General features: G+C 40.1%; 1 protein-coding gene across 2 annotated transcripts in view; it reads left to right on the forward strand.

Annotated features, from left to right (window-relative positions):
• Positions 1-905: 905 nt before the first annotated feature.
• Positions 906-24,370, forward strand: part of PUS7 (pseudouridine synthase 7) — a 62,095-nt gene continuing 38,630 nt past the window's right edge. Inside the window, exons 1-7 of one of the 2 annotated variants that reach the window (XM_037057061.1) lie at positions 906-1,126; positions 11,136-11,568; positions 15,419-15,503; positions 15,638-15,739; positions 16,183-16,327; positions 21,405-21,422; positions 22,848-22,959. In XM_037057061.1, coding sequence (XP_036912956.1) covers positions 1,000-1,126; positions 11,136-11,568; positions 15,419-15,503; positions 15,638-15,739; positions 16,183-16,327; positions 21,405-21,422; positions 22,848-22,959 — 1,022 coding nt within the window. In that variant the 5' untranslated portion in view covers positions 906-999. The remainder of the gene's footprint in view (positions 1,127-11,135; positions 11,569-15,418; positions 15,504-15,637; positions 15,740-16,182; positions 16,328-21,404; positions 21,423-22,847; positions 22,960-24,370) is intronic. The other variant, XM_037057062.1, reaches the window with a different exon arrangement.

Consider the following 24,370-nt stretch of genomic DNA (forward strand, 5'->3'; position numbering starts at 1 on the left):
AAACCTTTTAAAAAGTGGATCTGTAATAGTAAATTGTAGGTGCACTTTGCACAGTTGGAAAAAAGTGTTTGTGATTGATTGAAATAAAACAAAGAAAGGAGGGGGAAGGGGAGGAGGAGAGACTGATAGAACACTTCATCTGTCTTAATCTCTGGAGGTAGAAATTTAAACCATCATTACAAAGTCGGGCCTTGGCTGAGTGAAAAATAGTCACTACTGGAAGTAAAAAAGCTGAGCAGAACTCATCACAGTATACAGTATTATTTTGCCCAAGATGTAATTATAATGTACTTTATTATAATAGTTATAATGTAGTGAAAACAAATCTTTTTTTAAAAAAGTACAGTATAACTATACTAGGAAGATTAAGGGATGGCAAATGTGGTTGGGGTGGGGGAAGGAATGGGGAAAGGAAAAAGAGCTAAATCCTTATTTTTCATTAACTGAAGCCAACGAACAATACCTAAAGGTGAAAAGCCAAGAAATAGCAATACTAATAAAGAAAAAACGAAGATAAATATCAAAATAAACAGGTGAAAGATGAAATGACTGCCTTTGAGAAGGGGAAAACAAGAAAAGGGTGGAGCAGGGAAGACAGTACCAGCTGCGGAAGAAAGCTTTATTAGAATGCAACTAAAATTTCTAAGGCAATCACTGCTTTAGAAGTCACGTAAAGGACTCTTTGGCGCCTGTAAAATCTCTTTTTTGCCCTCGCCAAAGCCCCAGTGCCACCGCCAGGGAAGCTCCCCGAGTGAAAGCGGCACTGGAAGTTCCCCATCTCGCAGCCAGGAAGGCCAAGGGGTGAGACCCAATGCCTGCGGACTGGCTACTTTAGGCGCTCCGCCCCGGGAAGTGGGTGGGACTGGCCGCTGAGGGCGGGCTCCGCCCCGGGGGAGGGGCCGGCCCGCAACGGCGCGTCTCTGCGCTGCACGTGTGCGAGCCCGGTTGCAGGCGAGTCCACTGGATCGCTGGGGGCTCCAGGCGCGGACGTCGTTGCCTATGTTAGGCCGCCCTTGCAGCAGGCTCTTCCGAGTGACCCTGGCCGCTGCCACCCTCCTACGCCCGGAGCAGTGCACTCAACCCCTCGCCTCTCGGCCCGCGCCGTGCTCGCGCTCCTGGGCCCCCGGTAAGTGCGCGGCCTCCGCGCAGCCTCCCGGGCTCCGCCACCAGCCCTCGGCCCGGCCCGACCCAGTTCCCAGACACCCCAGTCCCGCCCGGAGGGGTAGTGTGTACTAGAAAGGTGTTCCAGCCGTGGGCGGAGGCCACGGCGCGCCCGCAGAACCTCCATTACGGATCGCACCCACGGGAGCGCGGCTGGAGCCTGGCGGGACCTGAGCTGCGGTGGTGCCAGCCCCGCCCCCCACTACCAGGGCAGGTCCTCAGGGAATGCTGCGCCCTCCTTCCCACCAGCGGCGCTGTCCGGCAGAGGATCCCTTTCCCACTCCTTGCTTTGCCCCAGACTCTCCCTAAACTCTTCTCCTTCCCTGAAGAGAAAACTAGCCTTTATCCCGAAACCTTTCACAGCTCCCGTACATCGCTGGGCCAGGCTGCCACAGGGCCCAGCCCACGAGCTTCCTCCTGGTACTCCTCACTCATCACTACTTATGCCAGAACTTCTGTGTGGTAGTTGACTTCTTGTTCTGTTGCTTTTACCCAGAGTAGGAGCAAACAGCTTGGGAACCAGGAGTGTTTTTCTAGACCTCTGCTGGAGCAGTGTTTAATGAGTGGATGGAGGACGTGCTTTTCTGTGCATGTTGAAATCCGTACTGAGTCCTTACCGCCAGCCTTGTACTGAGAGGTTAAAAGTACATCCTCATTGCCTGCCAAGAAGTAGGGTTTGGAGTTTAGTTTTTCAAATATTTGGTGCCGTTGTTAGACTACCTTTTTTCCCATTCCTAAAATATGTATAGAATTACTAAGGACTTTTATTTCGGGTCTCCAGTCTGTGAGACAGACATGCCCTATTGGCTTGCGCATGCCTTGACAGTGGAGGGATCTATGAAATAGCCAACAGTACACTCATACCGAAGAGGGGACGAATAGGCAGTGATTTTGTTCAGTCATTAGTCAAGTAGCCAGTACTCAGTATTTATTATTTAATAAACCCTTTTGAACATATTTTTGATAGAAGCTGAGCCCATACAAGTATTAATAAAACATAGCTTTTGACCCCAAGTAGGAGAGAAGTTACAATCCAGCTGGTCTTACTGTTGACTAAGTTTGCTCCAACCTCTAGTCCTTTACACTACACACACTGTTTCCAGTGCCTGGCACTCATCTCGCACACATCTTTTCATGTCTAGTACTTCTTTCAATCATCACTTCAAAAGCACCTCTTTGGAGAGGCTTCACTAAAGAGCATCCCTCTTTCTCTTAATTCCCCTTTCTCAGCTTTATTTGTAGCTATTATGCTTGCATTTTTTAAAAATTTGTTCTCCCATATATCCTTACATAAATTTAAGGTCAGTGAGGGTGGGGATTTTTTCTTTTATCTTCTGTGCCTAAAACAGTGCCAGACACACAAGAGGTACTCAACAAATATTTGTGCAATGAATAAATGAAGTGAACTTAATGGTTTTGCATATTCAAGCGTAGTGAGTGTGCTCTGCCCTGAAGAAAGTGCTTTTGATGGTGAGTGCTAGAGGGATTACCAACAGTTTGCAGACAATGCAGGATAGGAGTATTTAAAAATGGAAATGATGGAGGGTTTTGAAATATAGATAGATTAAGACTAATATGGCCCCTTTTTAGATGTTCATTTTGCAGGAAATAATATTAAGGGACTGTCAGTGTTGTATTAAAATTCTGAAAATGTTTAACTTTGTCATGGGTGTAGCAGAAGTTTATTGGTGAATCTGATATCTTAATGAGAAAGATTTGAAAATACTGTTAGCCCTGGCTGGTGTGGCTCAGTGGATTGAGTGCCAGCCTGGGAACCAAAGGGTCACCAGTTCAATTCCCAGTCAGGGCACATGCCTGGGTTTCAGGCCAGGTCCCCAGTGGGGAGCATATATACAAGGCAACCACATATTGATGTTTCTCTTCCTCTCTATCTCCCTCCCTTTCCTTCTCTAAATATAAAGAAATAAAATCTTTTTTAACAATACTGTTAAAATTTTAATATTCCTAATCTCATTTGGCTCATTTGGAGTGTAAAGGAAACAAAAACCATTATTTTAGTATTTCCCTACACAAAGAATTGTGTAGGACTTCAAGTTCATGGCTTAGTATCAATAAATTTCATTCTCAGGTGGGGAGCACTGGGTGGGGGGCAGGGCTGGGAATACAAGAAAGAAAACTGTACTTGAACAAGAGTTCAATAAAAATAAATAAATAAATAAATGGGGGGGTAACTCGGGGGGTCTGACTCAGCTTCCCCATGGAGGAAATAGGGATATGAATCTCTGTGTTGGAGGACTGTTGCATGGATTGAGTAAAATAATGCAAAGAGCCAAGTATAGTTCTTTCCATCTGGTAGGTACTGAAGCTGCATTATTAAAATCATCTGAAATGTAATAAATAAATAAATAAATAAATTTCATTCTCTTCCCAGTCATAGAATCAAGCTTCTGATCTATGGAGATTTTACTTGACATATGAGATAGTGTCATTACTATCATAGCAGTATATTTGCAGTGTGATATTTCTTTTTTTAATAAACTGCTTTTTTTCCTTTTTTTGCAGTGTGATATTTTTCAAAGCTTAAAAAATACCATTAAAAACCTCATAAGCAACCTCCCCCCCTTTTTTAAAGTCGGTTGCTTTTTCTAGCTTTGAGTAGAATGCTTGAACATGTATATTTGGATTTTCCATAGGGAAATCACATTGGGGCAATTAGAGTTTTATCTTTCTGATTTAATTTTTTTTTAAGATTTTATTTATTTTTAGAGAGAGACTTAGGGAGGGAGAAAGAAAGGGAAAGAGAAGCATTGATATGCGAGAGAAACATTGATCAGTTATTTCTCCCACGCTCCCAACTGAAGACCTGGCCCTAATCCCAGGCATGTGCCCTGACTGGGAATTGAACCGGCAACTGTTTGATTTGTAGGATGATGTCCAACCCACTGAGCCACAACTGTCCAGGGCCTGATTGAAATTTCTCAGCTTCTTTTATGTTTGCCAGTTCCCTCCCACCCTCTTATTTAAAAGTTATATTCCAGTTCAGTCTTTCCTTTAATATAGTTGCTGCTTATGAAAACAGTACTAATTTGAGTCCTGCCCCTTCTAGTGTAGAAGTTTGCAAAGCTGTTCTGATAAGTATATTCTCAGCTTCTAGGCCCACAGACGGAACGTAGCAAAACATAAATTATTTGTAATCATTGGCGTTGTCTGTACTCTAATAATAAATGTCTGTGACAGGGCCATCATCCCAAACAAATGAAAAGTATTTCACTTGAAAACAGAAGTGAGATTAGTTAATGATCTTGTCTTTACAATTACATAGTGAGAAAAAGATAACACAAGGGTCCACAAGAATCAAGAAAAAGACTGCCAAAAAGTACCAAAGGCATATTTATTTGGTGCCGTTGGCAGTACTTTGAGGGTCTCTTAAAATTAAGTGGTATTTTAAGGAGAAATCCATGTTTAATCATTAGCCCAGAGAACAAAAGAAGCTTAAGAAGCTTTGTTTTTACTGCAGACTCAGAAATGTAATACTGTGCGAGCCATCCATAATAAATACTAATGGCCACAGTTAAGAAGGAAGTTCTTACAGACCTTTAAACAGGTCATCATTTTTCAGCTTTACAGAGAAATAAACTGAAACTTACAGAGGTTAAGTGGCATAATAATGGCAGAACCTACTTGTACATCAGTCTCCGCATTATACCTCACAAATTTCTCTTTCTCAAGTAAGAGTTGAAACAAGTGGCTGATACTTCAGATCCATGGTCTATTACTATTCTCATTCCAGGAATGTTAGGTATAACAGTGCTGTCCAAAATCTTCTAGAATTTCATTCATGGAATCACTGATACAGGCGTAGGGGAGCATGAGAAGTTGGGATGGTGCCCATATTCTGACACAGGTGACTGGTAGTTTGTTGGTGGTAACATTCACTGAGGTAAGAGGTGCAATTTAACAGAAGTGTGTTTGTGATGGGAAATGGTGAGATCAATTTATGGCACGTTGAGTTTGAGCATTTGATTATTAGCTCTGTAAACGGAACCAAGATTATTATTCATCTCTGGGCCTCAGTATTTTAGTGCTAAAATGGGAATGATAATGAACACTGTCACAGGGTTAAAGTGAGGTTTGAACACATTCATGGCATACAGTTTATCATTGTTTAGCTGTTTTGTGATTGCCTTGGACCCCAAATAAACGGGAGTTGGAGATGACAGGGTCTTAGCTGCAACACTTGGGAGTGAGAAGGGAACAAGATTGGAGAAGGAACCTGGAGAAGCCCAAATTTAAGCAGCAGGCAGAGAAAGAGGGGGAAAGAGCTTCTCCAGAGGCAAGGAGGGGGAGATTTTCAAGCAGAGAACATTGCTGTGTTGGGAAAAGATGTCAGGTAGGACCAGGCTTGAATGGCTGTGATTTGGTCAAGAAAGTAAGTGCTGGTGGGGCACTTACTCCATTCACTGTTGTGTCTTGTCACAGTACCAGGAGTAATGCCTGGCACAGAGGTGCATGGTGAGGAATGAGTGTGTGTTAAAGTAAGTGTGGAATTCCGTTAAGAAGTTTGCCACAGTAAGGGGAATGGTCATAAGTGGTCTTGTCACCAGAAAGGGACCAGGATTGAGGCTGGTCTTCCCTGGTACCATCTGGAATGTTGGGGGGTGGGTTTGACTCATGCAGGAGAGATTTCAGAACATGAGTCCAGGTGTTTCTGAGAGTGCATTTATTAAAACTGGGGACACAGTGAAACACAGGAAGGGTGTAAGAGGGAAGAAGCAAGGTCATAACTTGGGAAGGAGAGAAGGAGTGAGCCTAGGGGAGGCCACCTTGACTTTTTAGAAGTCATTCCTCACAGAGGCAGAAGAAGTGAGCCAGCAAGGCTTTATGGGCTCAGGAAACAAGTTACAGAGGCAGAAGGAGGGCCCCTGGAGACATTTTCAGGGGCTCGGCCTGGGATGAGCTGCCACTGCTGCTGCTCTCCTCGTTGAGAGTTTTAGGGTGTAGGAGAAAAAGCTAAGATACACCTCTAAAGAAAAAAGGGTGGGGGAAGGCATGAGCATTCTCCAGAGATTGTGAGCACACTGGGTCCTTTGTCTTAAGGGTTTTTATCTGTTTTCTAAAGGCTGGAATTTTAGAGGGAAGTCTCAGGGGAAGAACTCAAAAGAATATTCAGCTTTTTAGATGTGTCCTTTGATATGCTGATTCATCAAAATGAGTATAGAGCGGTCGGAGTCATTCTCTGGCCTGTTTCACCTTCAAAGAATGTGAAGAGGGTCCAGTACCAAGGTGGATCTTCCCCCTGCATGGTCTGGAATGTGTGAACCATTTGTTCCTAAGTGCCCTTGGTTAAAAGGTAAGACTTTGCAACTTATAAGGTATAAGTTGCTCAGCTGTTTAATTGTCTTTCTTAGTTTCCCCATTCTGCTTGTCAATGAATTCTAGCTTCTTATTATCCTGCCTCATTATGAATATTCTAGAGGGAGGTGTGTCTGTCAGAACATCCCTATTTTCTTTGTAAATAGCAAGCAGGATTGGAAGTGGAGCTTGCTGACTAGAGAGGGCCGGGCAGCATGGAGGACTGTCATAAGCTAGGAACTCCCCTGACCTGGTGAGATTTCCTCCAGCAGCAGCTAGGAGTACAGACACAGACAGTCAGATGGGTACTTGGATGAAGTTTGGCAAGGGTCATGGAGCAGGGCTAGTGAGCAGGAGTGTTGAGTTACTGAGATTTGGGCATTTGAACAAGGAAGCAGAGGTGAAAGAGGAGGCGTCTTGGGACTGGACATCTCAATACGTTTGAAGAGCAGGTGATGGGGGAGAGGGAACAGTAGACCGAAAAAATTGGTTTGATCAGAGTAGAATAGTTTGTACATCTTTTTATACTTGGCACTTTTATTTTTTATTATAAAAAATATATAGGGATTGATGTAATGATCTCCCTATGTTCCCATCACTCAGTTTGAACAGTTACTCACTCATGGCCAATCTTGTTTCAAATCTGTAGCCGTTCTGCTTCCATTCACCACAGGTAAATTATTCTGAAGCAAATTACAAACTTCATATCTTTTCAACTATAAATAACTGTTTGTATCTCTAAACTAAGGATTCTGTTTTTAAATATAGCCACAGTAATGTTGTTTCACCTTAAAAAGTCGATAATATGCTACTGCCGTCAGGCATCCCCCTTGTTACAGGTTCCTGGTTGTCTCATAAATGCTTTTTTAAACAGTCGGTTTACTTAACTCAGGATCCAGAGAAGGACCCATCATTACATTTCTTTGTAGATGTATCTGTGGGTTCCCCTTCTTTTTTCCCCTTTGCTTTTTATTAGCTGAAGGAACTGTGGCTTTGTCCTTGTAATTTCCCACATTCAGGGTTTTGCTGATTGCTTCCTGTGGTAGCATTTAACATCTTCTGTCTCTGTGTGCCATCTAAACTAGTAGTTAAACATAGTTAAACATAGTTTCTTTTTTAAAAATTGAATTTATTGGGGTGACATCAGTCCACAAAACCATACAGGTTTTGAGTATACGATTCAGCATCAGCTGTACACTGCACTGCACACCCACTGCACTGTGTTAGTCAGTAAAGAGATTTCATAAACAATAGCAAGTGTTTTCAGGGGTACACAGAGTCTGGCTGTTTTTCTTTTGTGATGTTAGTGGACATGGATGGTTATTGCCCAGGGCTACTATTTCATTAAGGATTTGGTATTTAATGTGCCTTGATCTCTGTAAATGGGGAACCATTTCGACACCTATTTCAGGAATTCTGCAAAATATCTATTGATGCTTGTTACACTGTGCTGGATTCTCTGTCATGTACGAAAGAAATAATACTTCAAAGAAATGTGCAGACTTCTTGAGGGAGGAAAGGGGACTAGCATTTATTGAGTTCCTATTCTTCTAGCCACTCCATGTTTATCATCTTATTTAATCTTCATGACAGTTCTTCGAAGGACCTGTCATTCCCATTTTACACCCAAAGAACAGTGTCTTGGAGAAGTTACCAATTTACTTGGACCAGTTATACAGCTAGAAAATGGGTGAGGGAGAAACACAGTACTCAGGCACCTGCGTGGGTAATGTAGATGAAGAGAGGTAAAAGGGGAAGACATGGAGTTAATGCACAGGCAGATACAAGAGTCAGGGCTTGTGGTCTTCAGATGAATCTTAAAGGACAGGTGAGAGACCAGGATGATCTGAGATGGGTATAGAGAACCTTTCATTGGAGAGAGTGTGCAAGCAGTCAGACAGGAAATGGAAACCTTTTGGGGCTAGGCCTGATGGAGGCGTGTGGAGGGTAGTGGAATGTGGCATTGGTTGATGGACAGTACCGGAGCAGGAGGATGGAGCAGCTCTCTGCAGAGGAAGTAATTGGTGTTTCCACCAACGCTTATAGCTATTGATTGGGTTATTGAGAAGGAGCCTGATGAGTAATCCTCTGCACACCAGGAAGGAGGAAGACATCCAGCTGAGTATAAAGTCCGTGAGCCAAGTGCAGATGTGGCTGTTACTGCCTGTGCTTTCCTCTCCTCTGAGAGTTCAGTCTGCTGGAAGGGCATCAGGATCTCCTGTTAGATCTTGTCATGCCAACCGAAGACTTTGTATCATTATGGGGGCTACGGAGGCTTTTGGGTAAGAGTCCATGTGACACAATGTAGTGACTGACTACAGGACATTTCTTGGATGTGCCCTGCATACCTGTAACACCACAGGACTGTAAGTGGGCTTGTCGTCTTCCACTACCTGCTTCTCTTCCTGAGGTCCCCATGTCCTTTCATGTTCCCAAGGCAGAAAACCCAGGGCATCCTGGGGTATTTGTTCTTTCTGTCCATGTTTGTCACCTAGTCCTCTTCTTAGCACCTCCTGATTGTCCCTGAATCCACCCTCCTTTCTCTGCCTTAGATCAGGTTGTACTGATTTATTGCCTCAATTACAGCTCAACCCTATTACATAGTCTTCTAGCCTGACCCCAATTTTTCCTCAAAGGGTACCACAAAATCTTTCTAACTCACGAATCTAGTGGTTGTTTGATTTTCAGAATGTCCTTCCCTCCACTCAGCCTGGTGTGGCTTCCACCCTCTCTCTTGCTTTAACTCCAAACTCTCCTTATGTTTGGTACCTTCCACGATGTGTTTTGAGCTCCTTGGGGTTCTTCCAGAGCTCCATGCCCCCCATTCCTCCATACCTTGGCATAAACAGTGCCCTCTTCCCCTAACAGTCTCCTCCTTTTCTACAGCCTTACTCATTCCTAAGAATTTTGCTCAGGTGCTCATTTCTTGACTTCATTAGAAAGTCTGTCTTCTCTGATGCTATTGCCTCCAGCATCATCTGAGCGTGTGTGTGTGTGTGTGTGTGTGTGTGTGTGTGTGTGTTTTCCATGGTCCCAGACCAAGCAAACCCTGGACGTCTTCTGTCTCCCTTGCTGGTGTGCAAGCTCTGTGAGGGCCGCTTTGTGGATATAACGTGAGAATGAAACAGCACTAACATTTTATTAAACCAGCATTCTTTTTACTTGCTTAGAATAAATAAAGAATAAATGCTTTCTTATTTAAATTAGAGATAATTTTGTATATCTGGTTGTGGTCTACTTCTGTTCCAGTTTCTTGGTTTCCTCCATTTTCTTTCTTTAGTTTTTTGTCTTTCAAAAGTAATTCAATTTACTAACATTTTTCTGTATCTTTTCTTCTGTTTTTTTTTGTAGCCATTATGATCCTTTTTTTCTTTTACTTTTAGCATGTAGTATTTGTCTTTTTCTCTACTTTTCTTTCCATTCTTGATTTTTGACACAATTTTTAAAATACAAGGTTAAGTATGGGTTCTTAAAATTTAGTTCAACATCATTATTATTATGCTGTAGATACTTTTATAGGTGAATTTCTGTCTAACCAGGCCTTGGGGAACTAGATTATTGATTTCTGCTCATTTACATTATTTATTAATGTTTACTAAGTTTGTTAGTATGTTCATTTTAGCATCTCCCTATATAATTAATACAGGAAAAACCTGTATTCTTATTTTATCAACAGCATCAAAAAAGATCAAATTAGGCACTTGTGGTCTCAGATAAATGTATTGGCTTTCTTTGCCACAGCTAACCCCTCTCTAGTGCTGCTCTGTACTCAGAAGTATGAGTACCTTCTTAGATTTTTGTCTCAGTACATTGCGTAGAAGCCAGTTAAATGATAATCTGTTTTTTTAATTGTGGCAAAATACACATCACATAACATACAACCTTGGTGTTTTGTATGTTATAACATCAAACCTGATATAACATCATCTCAGCCATTTTTAAGTGCACAGTTCCATAGCGTCAGGTCCACTCACGTTCTTGTGAAGCCAGTCTGCAGAGCTCTTTTCTCACCTTGAACTGCAACTCGGGACCCATTAATCAACTCCGTATTCCCCTTGCCTTTAAAAAAAAAATATGGCATGGAATAATTTCATGTTAGTAGATGTATTTACACACTATTCTTAATCAGTTTTTCAAAAGGAAAATAGCAACATGCAACAAAATACAGGTGATACAGGCAATACAACTGTGGTGTTCTGCAGGTCTCCCTGCTGTCCCCAGCCACTTATGCCCTCGTCTGGAAGTACCACCTTTCCCAGTTCCTGCATGTTTTTTACATGGCGTCTGCATATTGTTTAGTCCATGTATCTAAGGCATTATTGTTCCTGGGTTTTTGCTAATATAAAAGCACTGAGATGAGTATCCTTACTGGTAAAACTTTAACCACTTTCTTAATTTTCTTAAGATACTTCCTGAGAGTAGTATTTCTGGGGCAAAGGGCATACATATTTTTAAGGCTTTTGATGCATGTTGCCAAATTTTTGCAGAAGCATTCTGCCATTTTTCTATGCCATCAAAGGTAAACACTCAGAAGAGTTATTTTAATAAATGATTTTTAGCACCCTAGGAACAATGTTAACTTGTGTTTTGGTTTGCTGAAACCCTTGTAAACACTTGTTTATAGAAGTGATTGTTACTTCCCTCTTCTGTCTTCCTAAAAGGCTTTCTTAAATGTGTTCTTGGAGTCTTAAAAATGGAGATGACAGAAATGACTGGTGTGTCACTGAAACGTGGATCTCATGCTATTGAAGATAATGGCAGTCTGGCCCCAGCTGAGGAGGCAAAAAGACAGAAGGTCTCAGAAAGCTGTCTGACCAAAAGTCAGGATGGGCTAGAAAATAACTCTACCCCCAGCTGTGAACATGCACCTGGGCGACCTGAAGCTGTAAGTGCTGGAAAGAGTATAAACAGTTCTGATGCCCAGTTGGAAGAAGAGGAAGAGGAGGAGGAAGATGGCTTTTTGGAAGAGGGTGATGTGGAGGAGGAGGCTGAGAGTTTTGCAGATATGATGAAGCATGGACTCACTGAACTTGATGTCGGCATCACCAAGTTTGTAAGCTCTCATCAAGGATTCTCAGGAATCTTAAAAGAAAGGTATGTTTAATTTATGTACAAAGTTACTTAAGTTATACTCGTCCTTTAGGAAAAAAATCAGCAATATGGTCTTCTGTTTAGCTATATGTTCCCAAGGATTAATTTCATGGATGGTCAAAAAGGATGAGGAAAACTACCTAAATGAGTAAATGACATAATTTAAAGATAAAATGAGCGAAACCACACAGTTCGATCTTTTTTGTCTGACTTATTTCATTTAGCATAATACCCTTAAGATGTATGCATGTTGTTGTAAGTAGCAGTATTTCCTCTTTTCTTGTGGCCAAGTAGTTCTCCATTATATATGTGTACCACATCTTCTTTATCCAGTCATTTGTCATTGTGGACACTTAGGTTATTTTCATGTCTTAACTACTGTAAATAATACTGCAATGAACATGGGGTACATATATCTTTCCAAGTTAGTGTTTTATTATTCTTCAGATAAATACCCAAAAAAGGAATTGCTGGATCACATGGTAGTTCTGTTCTTAATTTTTGAGGAACCTGCATACATTTTTCCATAATAGCTGCACACAGTTTTAAAATTTATTTATTTATTTATTTATTGTGGGAAACAGTGTGAGAGAGAAACATTTATTGGTTGCCTCTTGCTCACACCCCAACCAGAGACCTTGACCACAACCCAGGCATGTGCCCTGACTAGGAATCGAACTTTTGGTTCACAGGATGACACCCAACCAACTGAACCACACCAGCCAGGGCTAGCTGCACTAATTTACATTCCCACCAACAATGCATGAGGGTTTCCTTTTCTCCACATCCTTTCCAACGCTTGTTATTTCTTGTGTTTTTGATAATAGCCATTCTAACAGGTGTGAAGTGACATCTCATTGTGGTTTTCATTTTCATTTCCCTAATTAGTGAAGGTGAACATCTTTTCATGTACCTGTTGCCATCTGTATGTCTACTTCAGAAAGGTGTCTATTCAGACCCTCTGCCCATTTGTTAATCGGGTTTGTGTGTGTGTGTGTGTGTGTGTGTTGCATGATTATTTATTTTGGATATTAATCCCATATCAAAATATTTTTTGCAAACATCTACTCCCATTTGGTGAGTTACCTTTTTGTTTTGTTGATGGATTATTTTGCTGTACAAAGGAACGTAGTCCCATTTGTTTATTTTTGGTTTTGTTTCCCACGCCCTTGGAATCAAATTCACAAAAATAACCACTGAGCATTGTCCAGATGCTAATGCCTATATTTTCTTCTATATATTTTAAATGGCTTAGGTATTACATTTTAGTATTTAATTCATTTTGACTTCACTTTTTAGTATGGAATAAGATAGTGGTCTAGTTTTATTCCCCTACATATATCTAGTTTTCTCAGCACCATTTACGGAAGACTTTACTTTCTCCATTGTGTGTTCTCGGCTCCTTTGTCATAAATCAGTTGTCTCTAAAGTGTGGATTTGTTTCTGGGCTCTCCGTTCTGTCCCATCGGTCTGCGTGTCTGTTTTTGTGCTCCCTGCTTTGGATACTGTAGCTTTGCGGTAGAGTGTGAAATTGGGCAGTGTGACGTCTCTGGTTTTGTTCTTTTTTTCTCGGTGTTACTTTTACTATTTATGTTTTTTAGGGGTTCCTCACAAATTTTAGGATTTTTGTTCTGTTTCTGAGAAAAATGCCATTGGGATTTTGATGAGGATTACACTGAATATTTAGATTGCTTTATGTAATATGGATATTTTTACAATGTTAATTCTTCCAATCCATGAACATGAAATATCTTTCCATTTCTTTGTATTGTCAGTTTTTTTTCAACAGTGTCTGGTAGTTTTCAATATACAGGTCTTTCACCTGCTTTGTTAAGTTTGTTGTTAGGTATTTTGTTATTTTTGTTGCCATTGTAAATGGAATTGATTTTTTTTTTCATTTTTTTCCTGATAGTTTGTTTTTAGTATCTAGAAACAACAGATTTTTCTATGTTGAGTTTGTATTCTGTAACATTACTATATTTGTTTATTGTTTCTCATAGTTGTGGGTGTAGTCTTTAGGATTTTCAATATATAAAATGTCATTTGAAAGTAGTGACAGTTTTACTTCTTCATTTCCAATTTGCCTAATTGCCCTGGCCGTGTCTTCCAGTACTACATTGAACAAAAGTGGCAAGAGTGATCCTTGTCCTATTCCTGACCTTGGAGGCAAAGCTTTCAGTTTTTCACTGTTGAGTGTGATGATGGCTGTGGGCTTATCACATACAGCCTTTGTTATGTTGAGGTAATTTCTTCTACCCATTTATTGAGAATGTTTATCATAAATGGATACTTCATCTTGTCAAGTGCTTTTTCTACATTTTAGTTGATCATTTGATTTTTACCCTTCATTTTGTTAACTTGGTGTATCACGTTTATTGATTTGAGAATGTCAAACCATCCTTGTGTCTAGAGAATAAATTTCACTTGATCACAGCCTATGAAGCTTTTAATATATTCTTGTATTTGATTTGCTAGTATTTTGTTAAGGATTTTTGCGTCTGTATATTTATCAGAGATACTGGCCAATAGTTTTCTTTTTTGTGTGTTATCCTTGCTTGGCTCTGGTGTCAGGGTGATGTTGGCCTTGTAAAATGAGTCAGGAAGCATTTCTTTCTCTTCATTTTTTTGTAAGAGTTTGAGAAGGATAGATACTAAATTTTCTTTGAATGTTTGGTGGAACTCACCAGGGAAGCCTTCTGGTCCTGGACTTTTATTTTGGGGGGAGGTTTTTTATTGCTGTTTCAGTTTCCTTACTAGAATTGGTCTTTTGAGGTTTTCTATTTGTTCACGATTCGGTCTAGAAAAGTTGCATGATTCTAAGAATTTGTCCATTTCTTGTAGATTGGTGGCATGTGGCCTTTCATAGTATTCTTGTATGATCCTTTGTACTTCTGTGGTATCCATTGTAATTTCTCCACTTTCATTTCTGACTTTATTTTTCTCTCTTTTTTCATTTGTGAGTCTAAGTAAAGATTGGTCAATTTTGTTTATCTTTTCAAAGAGAAAGCTCTTCATTTCATTGGTATTTTCTATTGTCTTTTAGTTTTTTATTTCATTTATTTCCCCTCTGATTTTTATTGCCTTCTTTCTACTGACTTTGGGCTCATTTGTTCTCATTTTTCTACTTTCTTAAGGTATAATGTTGGATTGTTTGAGATTTTTCTTGTTTCTTGAGACAGACTCACATTGCTGTGAACTTCCTTCTCGGCGCTGCACCTCAAAGATTTTTGGAATGTCACATTTTCATTTTTATTTATGTCTGTGTATCTTTTGATTTCTTCTTTTACTTCTTCCTGGACCCAGTAGTTATTCAGTAGCATGTTGTTTAAATTCCACATATTTGTGATTTGCCTAGCTTTCTTCTTGTAGTTGATTTCTAGTTTCATACAGTTCGTACAAAAAAGATGCTTGAATATGATTTGTCTTCTTCAATTTATTGGGACTCGTTTTTTGTCCCAGTATGGTCTGTCCTTGAGAATATTCCTTGCGCACTTGAAAAGAATGGGTATTGTGCTGGTTCCAGGATGGAGAGTTCTGTAAATATTAAATCTGTCGGTTTTAATGTGTAATTTAAGGCTGATGTTTCCTTGTTGACTTTCCATCTAGATAATATTATCTATTGGTGTAAGTGGATATTAAAGTATCAGAGGGTCTTTATATTCTGATACAAAACTAAGGTTTGGCTCAAAATTCATTAAGAAGCCAGAAATAATAACTCTGTACACTGACAACTTTTTCTAAAGAATTTCTTGTTTTGCACAATAATAAGGCTTACTATTGCTAAACTTTTCCCTGAAATTAACAGGTAACAAAAATCTTCATGCTGTAAAAGTTTGTGTTTTCTTTTCATCAGATACTCCGACTTCGTTGTTCATGAAATAGGAAAAGATGGGCGCATCAGCCATTTGGATGACTTGTCCGTCCCCGTGGATGAGGAGGTAGGGCTGGCTCCCCAGCAAAGGTCATCTTCTGTGTTAAAGACAGCATCTTGCAGGGATCGTTGAAATATAGAGCTTTAACAGCCTTGAATTCTGTGTGTGACTCACTGTGAGTTTTTATGGTTGTTTTAAAGGATCCTTCAGAAGATATATTTACAGTTTTGACAGCGGAAGAAAAGCAGCGTTTAGAAGAGCTTCAGCTTTTTGTAAATAAGGAAACCAGTGTTGCCATCGAGGTAAATAGTACAGAAATATAGTACGGAAATATGCAAAGGTTTTATAGGGTTTTCATTGCCTCTTGTTGTGTGGATGTTAGTGTCTGTTGGGAACATTGTAGTAGTTAACAAAAGGATGATATTGTCCTATTCAATCTAAAAGGGCATTGCACTAAAAATATTTTTAATCAGTGACTGATAACTAGTATCCACATAAGCTAGGGCCCCCAAAAAGTGGTTTTTAGAAAATATTTCATATGCCCATAGATCAACAAAGAAATCAGTTGTTTTGAACCTCATAGTGTCTGTTATTCATACAATGTCTCCTGGAAAATGACATCCACAGTGGCGCCCACAGTCTGGCAAGTAGAGGTGCTGTCCTGTGGAATGATGTTTTTTATTTTAAATCTAAAAATTTGGAAGTAAAAAGAAACAAGTGACATAATGGTCTGTGTTTTTAATAGGTTGTTGAGGACACCAAAGAGAAAAGAACTGTCATCCATCAAGCAATTAAATCTCTGTTTCCAGGATTAGAGACGAAAACAGAAGATAGAGAGGGAAAGAAATATATTGTAGCCTACCATGCAGCTGGGAAAAAGGCTCTAGCAAGTAAGTGCGTGTGTGACCCGGCCTTTCTTCTGTCAGGCGACCTTGAGAGGCAGATCCCACTAATTCTTTTCCTCACCTGGTCGTGTTCAAGGCCTCCTTTGCTATCCAGAAAAGGATGTTGATCATGTCACTCCTTCAAAGAAGGTGAATAATATCATTTCAGATGCCAAAGCAATCCTACAGAATGTCTGTCTGAGAGGGGCATTATGTCTTTTATGTGAGCAACAATTTGCTGAAATTACAGTGGTGCCGAGAGAGCATCTTAGGAATTTGACGTGTCCCCTGAAGAGCACAGTGGGCCGAGTGGCAGTTCAAGAAGCAAATGCACAGATATTGCTCCTTCTCTGTTCCTAATGGAGAGCAGGAAGCTTTCAGATGGACAGAAACTGCTGTCACCTGTCCCAGTAGTACACCTCCGGCAAAGCCCCTATATCAAAAGACGTGCTGTTTTCCCACTGTGAGCATCTTCTTCACTCACATACAAAAAACATGGGATATGTAGGAAAAAGCCCCTTTGCCCAAGCCCGTTTTTTGTTGCATGTCATTCATTTGAAATGAGTGTGTTGTCTGTGAATCTCTAATATTTATGTTCTAATATGTTTTCTACAGCCATGAAAATTTCTAGTTGCATTTAACCTTAAAATATTAGATAATTTTTCTTCTTTTACTTGCCAAGTCAGCAAATAAAATTTTAATGAAAATTACAGTAGGAAAATGTTACTTCCTCACCCTCTTCCCCTACTGGTAATTGCTCCTATTAGTGAAGCATTGCTTCTCAATATATTTATTAGGACAAAACTCCAAGACTATATTTTTAAAAAGGCTATTCAAAGCATTAATGCTTTGTCACATTCCCTTAGGTTAAAGCAATGAATGGATGAGAGCTTTAGTGTTTTTAACTATGGTTCTAGTGAAATGAGAGGGCAGACATAAGATTTAGCTGTGCCTTAGAATATATATAGTGAAATCAGTAAGTATATGGGGACATAGAAATGAGAAGCCCCGAGCAGTTGAGGAGAAGAAGGTGGAGATTGGAGGCCACTTCTCAGTGGACACCAAAAAGAAGAGTGTGATGAAATGACCTGGGAATGTGGGAACGTGTTGTCAGTTACTTCCAAATCCACAAACGAATGGCTTGGTCACTGAATGTTTCTTTGATTCTAAGTCATAGTGTAAAATGTTACCTTCATAGTCTTTCTTCAGCCAGAGTTGTTCAAGGGAATTAAGCCCCCTGGAAAATGACCTGAGTGACTATTTATCATTCTCCCAAGATTGGCATATAGCTGATAACTATTCCAGATGTAGAATATCTACATCTATTGTAGCCATATAATAAAATGCCTTGGAACCCAGGTTGAGGTTTCCTTGGGAGATGTTCCCTGTGGAGAGGCAGTACGTGCTGGTGGGTCACCCTGTTGCAGAGGCGAGAAGAAAAGGCAGGACCTTGTTCTTCTGAGTGTGGTCATTAGGAAGTAGATTGGAAAGATAAAACCCGTGTTGTTTTTGACTACTTACCTCTTGCAATTGATCATTATTTTTTAGAGGATGTCAGGTTTTGTGATCTTCGGGGAAAGGAGTTAGGGCACCTGTAGGTTAAAGTGGCCATTACAGTTTTCTCACCCTTTCTCCTCAAACAAGTGGCACCAGATCTTTCATGTTCTGTCTGCATCTATATTTTCTGAGCTTATGCCACACCCACCATTTAGTTCCCTTAAGAATTTCCAGGTGAGACGCGGAGCTCTGTGTGACATACACCACCCCTCCCCATTCCCCCTTGCACATCTTCAGCAAAATAGGAATTTCTCACTTAAAAAAAGCAGGAAGGCAAGTCAGACTGGATCAGTTCTTGCACTGAGATCTAAACCTCTTGTGTAGTTTAGTACGAGGGGAGTGAGGAGAGGCCTGCGATCCGAGCCCTTCTCTCCCACCTCCTCATGGACTCAGAAGGCACTTGAGAGCCAGCGTCCATCCTTTACAGACTAGACCCCCACCCGTGAGACTGAAAGAATCACCATTGGAAGAGGAAGAGCTGGTGCACAGACTGTTTGCGCCCCTGCAAATATAACCTGATACCAATGTCAGCTGCTTTTCCTGGACCACCTTGCATAGAATTTGAATTAATTAGCTTTTACATCTTCATTGCAAATCTACATTTATAATGTTTTTAGAGTGCCTTTACTACCAAACCCTGATATAAATTATTATTGTTTTCTCAAGTAAAGCCATGCATCCTAAAACATAGACATATTAGATTCTGTATCATGATGCCCCAGCATTACAAATTATCAATTATTTTAACTAAGAATCTTCTATGTCAATCCAGTCTGATAGAAAGGGAACATTGATTTACCTACCAAAGCATATGTAGAGTATTTTTCAGAAATTATCATATAATTATTAATAAGCCACCTAATCAGGTAAATTGATTTACGTTTTGATATAGAACTTCTAAGAACTTCTTTTAAAAGACTTAAGTGAAAAAAAACAAAACTGTGCCATGTGATGTGTAGAGGTTCGCCATACTTTCTGAAATGAATGGTCTCCAGCAGGGATACCTGGGGCTGGGGATCCACAGAGATTCAAGAAGAGCCAGATGGATAAGAAAGAAACTCTCTGGAAGAGACTGGTGTGATGGAGTCACAGGAAGAGGGAATTCTCGGAACCAGAGTGGTTAGCCATGGAAAACATTACAGCTTGGTCCAGCAAAATAGAACTCAAACATGTCCGTCAGCCTTAGCAACGTGGAAACCATCAGTGTCTGCTGGAGAGGTTTCAGTGGAATGAGACTGGAAACCAGTTCTTACTGTCAGTTGAGGTGAAGGGCAGTAAATAACGCATTTTGCCATGTGTAATGCACACTCATTTGCCCAAATTTTTGAGGGAAAAATAAGGATGCACATTATACATGGGTATAATGATTAATACCGTGGGTATGATGATGGGTATAATAATCCCATGTATAGTGAGCACAAAATGTGGGTGTGCATTAAACACAGGAGCACATTATACACAGGATACGGTCATACTGCTTTTACAAATAAGCTGTAAAGTGGAGGAGAGAGGAAAGGAACATGGTTAAGAAGAGGGAGACAGATTTGACTTTTAGAGTGCCCTGAGCATATTGATACACTGTTGGGAAGGAGTGCAGAGGGCGCGGTGAAAATTCCCGGAGGAGAGAGAGAGGATGGGGCAGGATCCTTGTGAAAGCTGAAAGGTTGGTGGGCGGGGCGCAGCAGTGGAAATGGCCCGGAATAAGAAGGGAAGAATGTTCTGCATGCTACCCCAGTGCTGTCATCTTTCTTGAGCTGCAAACATTTTTCCTTCCTGTTCATGAAGGGTCTCTGTCTGTGGTACATGAATCTTCCTGAACATTTCTTTTCTCTGATTTCTGTTTCTGCTGGACTGGGGCTGCCATAGCAAACCGTGCAAAGGCTGCTTCCTGTTATCTCAGCCTGAGAATCCTTTGCATTAGCACTTTAAATCAGTGTCTCAAAAATGCCTGAAAGTTATTTTAAATTCACTCAAATTGTGAAGCTATACACATATGCTATCTTAGCATTCTAAGGATTGGAGTTGATAAAGTTAAACCACCCAAAAGAAGCTGAGACTCAGATTTTATTCTGTTAATCGGTGCATACTATTTTGTATAATGAGTGCATTTAGAAAAAGAACCTTTGTGTCTGTTATTTGCAGAGGAGGTAATTGTATGCATGCTCAGTGCTTGGATTTGCTAATAAAAGATGCATGCCTGTGCGCCAAAACTCATACTTGGTTGTCGTGGTTCATAGCATTTAGTTTTTTAGTCTTCTGGCTTCATTTACTTCTTGCCATTATAGTTTATTGTGAATGTATAGATGGGGTCATTAAGGGAAAATGTAGGTATGTTTCAACTTGGACCACAAGTATTTTTTAACTTTTCTGTTATGGACACTTTCAGATATACACATAAATAAAGGAAGTAGTATATTAACTCCACTGTACTCATCATTTGTCTTCAAGATTATTAATATTCTGTTGTTTTTTTCTTATTGGAATGTTTGGTTTTGGGGGGGTTTTGGAATGTTTTTAAGAAAATTCTACACAGCACTTCATTTCACTCATAAATACTTCAGTATGTATCTAGTAGATAAGGACTAAAACCATAAACCATTATCACATCCAACAAAATTAACAATAAGTTCTTAATATCTTATACCCACTGCATGTTCAGTTTTTCCCTGATTATCTCAAAAGTGTCTTTTATATACTTGTTCAAATAATGATACAAACAAGGTAAGAATATTGCATTCAGTGGATGAGTCTTTTAAATCACCTCTCTCTCTTTTTTTTTAAGATTTTATTTATTTATTTTTAGAGAGCAGGGGAAGGAGGGAGAAAGCCAGGGCCAGAAACATCAATGTGTGGTTGCCTCTCTTGTGCCCCCTGCTGGGGACCTGGCCGGCATCTCAGGCTGTGCCATGACTGGGAATTAAACCAGCGACCCTTTGGTCTGCAGGTTAGCACTCATTCCACTGAGCCACACCAGATGATTTAATCTCTTAAATATCTTTGAATCTATTGGTTCAAAAGCTGTTTTCCATACTAACTGCAAATTTTTTCAAATAAAGAATCTTTGTAACTCAGTACAGGCAACTCATAAAACACGAAGTTAAACAGTAATTATTTGCAGTCTCACCACCAAAAGTTAATCACCAAGAGCATTTGGTACATGTTCTCCCGTATTTAAGAGCACAGATCTGTGCAGGGAAGCATTTTGCATCCAGTCTTGAACCTTTTGCTCCATCTGGTGGGTAGAGGCAGTGCAGCTTTCAGGATGAGCTGACATGCCATTTCGAGGGAACTGAGACAGGAAGGCTGTACCTTAGGTGAGTTTTCTCCTTGTTCACTGTTTGCCTCTGCGACATTCCATTGTTAATGTCTACATGGCTGTTAACCCACCACATGCTACCAGGTGCTGTAGAAGTCCTTGGTAGAAACTTTCCATGCGGTCATTTGCATGTTCACCTCTAAAGCACTTTAATATTATTATAAATTAAACATTGCTCTCTTGTGCTCTTTATGCTGTGCATTTGGACAGAGGTCAGAACTACAGCAGGTAAGAGCAGTTGGCGTTTCATGTAGATAAAATGAAATGCCAATGATTTTTGTCACAAGCACCAAGTATAGACAACTTTGCTGAACTGTAGTAAGCTGGAAGGGAAACCAAAAATAATATTCCTATTCAAAATTCTCTGAGGATGAGTTGTGAGGAATTCACACCAAGAGCCAAAGAAATACCTGTAATACTTTTCTGTCCAAGACAGAAAAGACTCACATTCATATTTATCAGAAAGGAAAAGCAGTTCACTAAGCATTTGTGCCCTGGCAGTTTTCCCAGATGTTTTATTGATTCATTTGTTCTTTACGTTGGAGCTTCGGCACTAGAAGTAATTCAGTACTGGAAGTTTTTTATGTTTCTGAACATGGATGCATGAATTCATGCTAATGGATTGTTTTGGGGACAAAGACAAAGAAACATTTTTAAAAGAAGACTTCTAAGGATTCTGTGAAATACTCCTTAAAGTTTTTCTTTCATGGGGTGGTAGAAATCAAGTAAAGTAGATGTGTTCCAAGAACAGTTGCAGCTGCGTGTTGCCCAGGGTTTATGAAAGTTACTGAACAGCGTCTGGGAAGTGCGGTTGGGCCTTACATATTTTTCCCAAAGTGTTGATTTTTTGAAACACCCTTTGGGCCGCTTAAGTCTAAATCTTAATATTGTTTAAATATTTCTATATTATAGGATAATTAAAATATTCATTTGAAAAAAGTTTCAAAAATCAAGTTCTCCAAAGTCTTGAAATGTTTTTCAGTTTCCAGAAAGTTGAACAAGCTAAGTAACAAGAGGTTCAAAAGTTGACATTTAACCTGGCTTAATGTTTAACATTTCCTTTCCCCAAGAATGACAGTTAGGTCTTGAATGCCAGCTGCTCACTCTATAAACCAGCTAGATATTTTGGGATGAAAGTGGCCTTTGGAAAATCGAAATGTGTCGCTGAGGCAGCTCCTTACAAGTTTTACCCCCAACCCGTCTAAGGCATCTGTCCTGTGCGTGCGAGCAGCTGGGGATGCAAAGCACGACCACAGCACCCGACATGACCGCCGCTCCCTCTGGACTGCATGTGTGCTGGGGAGCAGGGCGCCCGTCCCTCAGACGTGTGCTTGTGATGGAACTCTGCTAGGCAGTGGTGGACTCCTCTGCGTTTCTTTGCAAAGACTGCTGGTTAGTCGTAGTCTTGTCACACCATCTGCATTCAGCTTTTGATTTTACATATGGACAGTGTTGTTAAGTGTCTAATCACAGAGAGTTTAATACCTACAGTGCACACAGCTGTAACCGCTTGACCTATATTTCTTGTCAGACTAGATCTGATTTCTCACTTAAAGGTTCTCCAGCAAAAAATGAGCTTGTAGAGTTTCATAAGGAAATACTGGGATAACTTTTATTGCAGTGTATATAACATTTACTTTTTTTGTTTTTAAGATCCAAGAAAACATTCTTGGCCAAAATCTAGGGGAAGTTACTGCCACTTTGTACTATACAAGGAAAACAAAGACACCATGGATGCTATTAATGTACTGTCCAAATATTTAAGGTTAGTATCTCGTTCTTGTGCCTGTACAAAATCGGAGCAGGAAAATAGGCAAACGGATAGCACATATGCTTCCCAATTACAGTTTTCTTATATAGCAGGTGAATTATGTTTTTAACCTCCTTGCATATTGCCAGTGATTCAAAGTGAAAATTCTGTATGTAAATAGTTCACATGTAGGAGAGAGTAACCAATCAGTTCTACGGAACATAACAATTAACTTTCTTCCTCGAAAGCCTGCACTGACGTGGCTGCACAGGTTTGCTTTACTGAAATGTAAGAAGATTGACTAGACTGAAAACCAGAGACCTGTCAGATTTTCTTTCACTCTTTTTTTGAATTACTTTATTGTTGTTCAATTACAGTTCTCTGAGATTTTCTCAGCAGAGATGCAAATATAGCAGAGATTGGGCCTCAGAGAATGAAGCAGGCACTAAAGAATTTTGGTTTTGTTTAGAAGTAGGTATAGGCACCCATTAGAAATGGCATGTATTTAACCCTGTTTAAACGTGGTGCACAATGTGTCCATTTGTTGTGGCTGCCATGACGAAATACTGCAGACTAGGTGACAAACTAATTTTCTCACAGTTCTAGAGGCTAGAAGTTTCAAGATCAAGGTGTTGTAGGGTTTTTTTTTCCTCCTTGGCAGGTGGCTACCTTCTTTCTGTGTGTAGCCACCACACACCACACACCACACACCACATGGCCTTTTCTCTTGTCATGTGTCCCTGGAGTCTCTCTATGTGTCCAAATTTCCTCCTCTTACTTGGACACCAGTGAGATTAGATGAGGACCCACCCTGATGGCCTCATTTTAACTTCATCACCTCCTCACAGGCTCTGTCTTGAAATGGAGTTGCATTCAGAAGTACTGGGAGTCAGGGCTTCAAAATACTAATTTGGGGGGAAACATAGGAGCCCACAGGAAATAGTGTCCTGTTAGGTAACATTTTATGTCACCCTAGTTGCTAGCCCTCAGGGAGAGAGTTGGTGGTGCCTTGTCTATACCTGAGCCTGGGAGAATAGACCATTCCTGATGGGAGTTGTAGGCAGTTGTAAAGGGAGTTCCTTGGAGAGCTGGGCCGAGGATGGCTCAGAGCTCAAGAAGTCCTTTCTGTTTTTTTCCTGTTAGTGTGAAGCAGTTTTTATAAAATATGTCCTAGTAAATGAGCTTACTTAAATCTTCATAGCTAAACTATTTAGATCCCTGTTTCAGCATTTGGCTTTTTTATACAAAGATATAGCATGTATTTACAGAAAGATCACATCATTATTAACTTTTTAAAAATTGAAAATAATAAGATTTTCATAGTAGTACATTGTATATCTAGAATGAGCTTTTCTTTACTTTCACAGTTATATGATATAATGCAATGCACACAGTCAATAGGAAGTACATTATTTCATTTTTGTCA

The sequence above is a fragment of the Sturnira hondurensis genome, unplaced genomic scaffold, assembly GCF_014824575.4.
Source record: "Sturnira hondurensis isolate 20B ecotype Veracruz unplaced genomic scaffold, ASM1482457v3 Scaffold0009314, whole genome shotgun sequence".
In the NCBI taxonomy this organism is placed as follows: Eukaryota; Metazoa; Chordata; class Mammalia; order Chiroptera; family Phyllostomidae; genus Sturnira; species Sturnira hondurensis.